Source organism: Anomaloglossus baeobatrachus, chromosome 9 (genome assembly GCF_048569485.1).
Source record: "Anomaloglossus baeobatrachus isolate aAnoBae1 chromosome 9, aAnoBae1.hap1, whole genome shotgun sequence".
Lineage (NCBI taxonomy): Eukaryota > Metazoa > Chordata > Amphibia > Anura > Aromobatidae > Anomaloglossus > Anomaloglossus baeobatrachus.
In genome coordinates, this window is record NC_134361.1 from 43,754,460 (window position 1) to 43,761,100 (window position 6,641).

The following is a 6,641-nucleotide window of genomic DNA, read 5'->3' on the forward strand; positions in this document are numbered from 1 at the left end:
AGGCTTAGAGGTGATTGGGTGAGGAACGTACGAGTGTGGAGGAGAGAAGGAGGTCTTGGGAGGACGGGAGATTACGTGTGGGAAAATATCGGGAGATGAGTTTGGAGATATACTGGGGAGACAGTGGACAGCTTTGTAGGTCAATGCTAGTACCTATAACATTGGAGAATTGGGAGCCAATGAAGGAATAAGTGGAGGAGTAGAAGTGGATTAGTTGAACAGCAGAGTGAAGGACAGACTGGAGAAATGCGAGCGTATTAGCTGGAAGGCCACAGAGGAGGATATTGCAGTAATCGAGGTAGGAGATGATGAGGGCATGCACTAATAATTTAGTAGATTGATGGTTGAGGAAAGGACGGATTCTGGAAATATTTTTGAGTTGGAGAAGGTAGGAGATGGTGAGAGCTTGGATTTATGGTTTGAAAGACAAGGTAGAGTTGAAGGTTACTCTGAGGCAGAGGACTTCCAATACAGGGAAGAGCGTGATGTCATTTATTGTGATGGATTGATCAGGTAGTGGAGTTAGGTGAGATGGAGGAAAGATGATGAGTTGAGTTTGGTCCACATATAGCTTTAGGAAGCGAGAGGAGACGGAGGATATGGCTAATAGACACTGTGGGATTCTGGAGGTGACGTCTGTGCCAGAGAGGTAGATCTGAGTGTCATCAGCATATAGGTGGTAATGGAAGACATGAGACTTTATGAATTATCCTAGGCCAAAGGCATAGATGGAGAAGAGTAGGTTTCCCAAGATCCAGGAGAGGGCAGGGTCTTTGATGCCGAGGGAAGTGAGGATCTGTAGTAGGAGGGAGTGGTTGACTGTGTCAAAGGCAGAGGACAGGTCTATGAGGAGTATATAGAATTATCTGTTAGCTTTGATGGTAAGTTGTTAGTAACTTTGGTCAGGACAGTTTCGGTGGAGTGGTGGGGGATGGAAGCCACATTGTAGATGGTCAAAGAGTGAGTCAGATGAGAGGTGGGAGGACGGTTCAGTAAGGATGTGCTGTTCGAGGAGTTCGGAGGCAAAAGGGAGCAGCAATATGGGGTGATAACCGGACGTAGAAGTTGGGTCAAGGGATGGCTTTCTCAGGATAGGCGTGATCATGGCATGTTTAAAAGCAGAAGGGAAGGTACTATATATATATATATATATATATATATATATATATATATAGTCAACACTGCTACGATGCATGGGTGGGCAATAGATGGAGGGGTTGGGAGGCTTAGGCACATTGGAAGGATTGGTTTCGGTTCATAAGCTCATGATGTTGCTCTTCAAAGTCACTTATAGCCTGCAAGTGAGAATGACTGCAAGTGGGCTCTTATCTGAGCCGGACACCAGTTTAAATTTTGTATGGTGGGATTGTCATAGTAAGAAAACGGATGGTCAGGATATAAGAGCAGTAATTATGAGTAGAACTGCCCCAAATACTTGGACTACCATAGATGAACATTTTTTTTTACATAATGTGTTCATCATTACCCTTCACTGTGTAAATTTCAGAAAACATATCTCTGGAAACCATCAGCAAGCAGTCTACTCAGCTTTACTTTACTCAGTATATTATTCCATGAGACTCCATATGGTTCAATTAAAAGCAATTATCATTCAGATCTGAACAATCGCAAGAGTCTGTGACAGTCATTTCCACCATGTAACTGTTCAGACAGGATGAAAAATAATAAATTCAAAGTCCAGGGTTAAACATTTGGAGATCACTCCTTTCATAGCAAGGCACTATTGTGTGCCTTTGGATTGTCCATCTCCTGGGATTTTTTTTTTGTTTAAAAACATATATTTGGGGCTAAAAATATTTTTTTTGCGATTGGGTTTTATTCAAAATTTTGCACCATTTGACTTTTATAGTCCCTGCACATTGAACTCTGATGTGGTCTGTGGTCATAAATCAGCTGAAAGGAGATAAAAAAGGCAGATAAGAGAGGTAAAAACTCTCCCATTGAGAGAATGAGCTCGCTGACAGTTCCTCAGTTAACTCTTTCTGCAGCCAGCTGCAGACAGTGCAACACAGAGACTATAGCAGGAAAATGGTGCAACATTTTTAATATAATAATAATATTTATTCATTTATATAGCGCTATTACTTCCACAGCGCTTTACATACATTGGCAACACTGTCCCCATTGGGGCTTACAATCTAAATTCCCTATCTGTATGTCTTTGGAATGTGGGAGGAAACCGGAGAACCCGGAGAAAACCCACGCAAACACGGGGAGAACATACAAACTCCTTGCAGATGTTGTCCTTGGTGGGAATTGAACCCAGGACCCCAGCGCTGTAAGACTGCAGTGCTAACCACTGAGCCACCATACAATGCTAACCACTGAGCCACCGTGCCACAAAAATTATTTGTTTTAGCCCAAAATATGGTACATGCATTTAAATAAAAAAATTGCCTTAAAGGGAATCTATCATCTGAGAACAGCATAATGTAGGGTCAGAGACCCTGATTCTAGCGATGTGTCACTTATTGAGCTGTTTGCTGTCATTTTGATAAAATCAATGTTTTTTCTGCTGCAGATCTAGCAGTTATACAGAGCTAATAAATATGCTGGACTACCTGCAGCATGCCAAGTAGTCCTGTAATGATGATTTACTGCTGATTAAACAGTGATTGTATCAAAACTACAGTAAGCAGCCCAGTAAGTGACATCGCTGGAATCAGGATCTCTGCCCCTAAGTTAGGCTGCTCTCAGATGAGCTGGCAAAAACCTGGTGACAGATTCCCTTTAAAGGTAGACTACCGCAATAAAAAAAAAGGATCAGTCAAAAGCATTTTGTTGATGATATGCAAGTAACAACAAGATGTTTATGGGGGGGGTTTCTTTAAAAATAACAAATAAATAAAAGCAGCAAAAAAAAAAAATATATATTAAAAAATAAATATTAACAAAAATATCTATCCATCAAGAAAGCAGCAGTATTATTTTTTTGATTACTATTTATGGAGCGAATGGATGTTTTCCAGGGGGATTTGCTGCATCAGGTATTCCATTAATGTACAGCTTTTTTCTATCTATCCATCCTTTTATCCATCCATCCATCCATCTATCCATCAATCCATCCATCCATCCATCCATCCATCTATCCATCTTTCTAGCCATCCTTCTAGCCATCCTTCTAGCCATCCTTCCTTCTATCCATCCTTCTATCCATCCTATCTATCTATTCATCGTTCTGTCTATCTATCCATGCTTCTATCCATCCTTCTATCCATCCATCTATGCATCCATCCTTCTAGTCATCCTTCTAGCCATCTATCCATCCATCAATCCATCCATCTATCTATCCATCCTTCTATCCATTCTTCTATCCATCCTTCTAGCCATCTATCCTTCTATCTAGCCTTGTATCCATTCTTCTATCAAACCATCTTTCTATCTATCCTATCTATCTATCTATCTATCTATCTATCCATCCTTCTATCCATCCATCTACAATTTTGTGTAACTTAAAGGTAAGTAGAAATCTCAATACACTAGTAAGGAACAGCTGCATAGATGAAAAACTGAAATGTCAGGCGAAATAAGATGACATAAATTAGTAAATAGTACAAAGCAAATAGATAAAAAGAAAAATATATATAAAATAACAAATATTTAAAATATAAAATAGATAAATAAATCATATGATCTATGTCAGTATATATATATATATATATATATATATATATATATGCACACACACTTCAGCACATATAATATCCCCATACATTTATAGAAAGCCAATGCTTCCATCCTCCGCAGTCGCAGACAGGTCACAGACAGCGCTGCTTTCTGTTAGATACATGGATCCCAATATTGCAGAACAGCAAATCAGCGCTCACGACATACGATAACCAATGCAACAGTAATATCGCCAAAAATGAAGACAATTTAGCCGTCTGACTTTTTACCAACTCTCCCCCCCCAAAAAAAAAAAAAAAAAAAAAAAAAAATAATAATAATAATAAAAAAAAAAATGTAAAATATACTAATAATAAAACTAAAAATTGCACAGAAAGATGCAAAAAGTAATCATGCTATAGGAGACGTAGGGTAATAAGGCAACATATAGGGTTTGGCACAGTCAGAGGGGAAGAGCCCAGGTTATATCATCCGTGCATTAGGTAGAATCTGGGGAAATGTGAATGAGTGTAGAGCACACACTCCAGCAGTGAAGGGGTGCAGGCAGACAGTCACATGGGGCTCAGTCCCCCCAGATGTGCCCAGTCTGTACAGGAGGGGGGGCACATCTGCACACAGGCTGCTGTGCAATCCATGTGACCTTTCTGCAGGGACCCCCCAATGCACAGCCAGTGCAGACAGGCAGAGAAGTGCTGACTAATGGCAGCCAGGTGCCTGGTACATGTATGTGCACAGGAAGCCTATGGATGACATGCACATGTGTGCCCACAGCACAGATCACAGCCATGCAGGCAGCTCCACACATGCAGGATGCACCTATAGATGCAGACACAGGCAGCACATTACCTACACATTCTACATGATGAGAGCCTGCTCTGCACATACACATATTAGTCATGCCTGCCTGCATGCCTGCACTCACACACATGCAGGACGTGGGCTCCAGCCATGCCACACACAATTTACTCACGATTTGAGGGGATTGTGCAGGGCTGTGTTCATGGTGCTGCTGGGTATTAAGCAGGAACACTGCAGCCCCTCTAATATCACAATACTGTACAATTTCATTCATTCTGCACACAGCAGCCAATCACAGGCCAAGCTCAGGGAAGCCGGCCGCGGGGGGAGTCGGGAGTTGTAGTTCAGAAGCAACGAGCCATGGACTGTCAGGGGAACGGGGAGGAACTACGTGTCCCAGAGTGCCGCGCGACAGACAGGTCTGGGAGGCCGAGAAGGGCGCTGATTGGTAGTGAGGGTTAGGGTACTGTAAGAGGGGGGAGGTGGGTGACAAAGAGAGGGGAAAGACAGGAAGGAGGGGTGGGGGGACGAGAAGGGGTACAGGCTGCGGGGAGGAGGGAGAGGAGACAGGAGTGGAGGGGGCAGGAGGAAGGGGAGTGATTACAGCAGGCAGGAGGTGTGCAGGGGAGACAGACTGAGGGAGGGGGTGTCTGGGCACAGGTAGCAATGAGACAGGGGATGTGAGGGAATGAGACAGGTGGAAGGAAAGAGACAGGGAATGAGACAGGTGGAAGGAAAGAGACAGGGGATGTGAGGGAATGAGACAGGGGATGTGAGGGAATGAGACAGGTGGAGGAAAGAGACAGGGGATGTAAGGGAATGAGACAGACAGGTGGAAGGAAAGAGACAGGGGATGTGAGGGAATGAGACAGCCAGGTGGAAGGAATGAGACAGGCGATGTGAGGGAATGAGACAGACAGGTGGAAGGAAAGAGACAGGGGATGTGAGGGAATGAGACAGACAGGTGGAAGGAATGAGACAGGCGATGTGAGGGAATGAGACAGGTGGAAGGAAAGAGACAGGGGATGTGAGGGAATGAGACAGACAGGTGGAAGGAATGAGACAGGCGATGTGAGGGAATGAGACAGACAGGTGGAAGGAAAGAGACAGGGGATGTGAGGGAGTGAGACAGCCAGGTGGAAGGAATGAGACAGGCGATGTGAGGGAATGAGACAGGTGGAAGGAAAGAGACAGGGGATGTGAGGGAATGAGACAGACAGGTGGAAGGAAAGAGACAGGGGATGTGAGGGAATGAGACAGGTGGAAGGAAAGAGACAGGGGATGTGAGGGAATGAGACAGGTAGAAGGAAAGAGACAGGGGATGTGAGGGAATGAGACAGGTGGAAGGAATGAGACAGGCGATGTGAGGGAATGAGACAGGTGGAAGGAAAGAGACAGGGGATGTGAGGGAATGAGACAGACAGGTGGAAGGAATGAGACAGGCGATGTGAGGGAATGAGACAGACAGGTGGAAGGAAAGAGATAGGGGATGTGAGGGAATGAGACAGACAGGGGATGTGAGGGAATGAGACAGCCAGGTGGAAGGAATGAGACAGGGGATGTGAGGGAATGAGACAGACAGGTGGAAGGAATGAGACAGGCGATGTGAGGGAATGAGACAGGTGGAAGGAAAGAGACAGGGGATGTGAGGGAATGAGACAGGTGGAAGGAAAGAGACAGGGGATGTGAGGGAATGAGACAGGTGGAAGGAAAGAGACAGGGGATGTGAGGGAATGAGACAGGGGATGTGAGGGAATGAGACAGCCAGGTGGAAGAAAAGAGACAGGGAATGAGACAGACAGGGGATGTGAGGGAATGAGACAGGTGGAAGGAAAGAGACAGGGGATGTGAGGGAATGAGACAGACAGGGGATGTGAGGGAATGAGACAGGTGGAAGGAAAGAGACAGGGGATGTGAGGGAATGAGACAGACAGGTGGAAGGAAAGAGACAGGAGATGTGGGGGAATGAGACAGACAGGTGGAAGGAAAGAGACAGGGAATGTGGGGGAATGAGACAGGTGGAAGGAAAGAGACAGGGGATGTGAGGGAATGAGACAGGTGGAAGGAAAGAGACAGGGGATGTGAGGGAATGAGACAGACAGGTGGAAGGAAAGAGACGGGATGTGAGGGAATGAGACAGACAGGTGGAAGGAAAGAGACAGGGGATGTGAAGGAATGAGACAGACAGGTGGAAG

At 44.9% G+C, this 6,641-nt stretch overlaps 1 protein-coding gene across 3 annotated transcripts in view; it reads right to left on the bottom strand.

Annotated features, from left to right (window-relative positions):
• DPF1 (double PHD fingers 1) overlaps positions 1 to 4,738 on the bottom strand; it is a 95,984-nt gene extending 91,246 nt beyond the window's left edge. For 2 of the 3 annotated variants that reach the window (XM_075322593.1, XM_075322592.1), the window contains exon 1: positions 4,619 to 4,738. In XM_075322593.1, the coding sequence (XP_075178708.1) occupies positions 4,619 to 4,716 (98 nt within the window). In that variant the 5' untranslated portion in view covers positions 4,717 to 4,738. The remainder of the gene's footprint in view (positions 1 to 4,618) is intronic. The other variant, XM_075322594.1, reaches the window with a different exon arrangement.
• Positions 4,739 to 6,641: the final 1,903 nt, after the last annotated feature.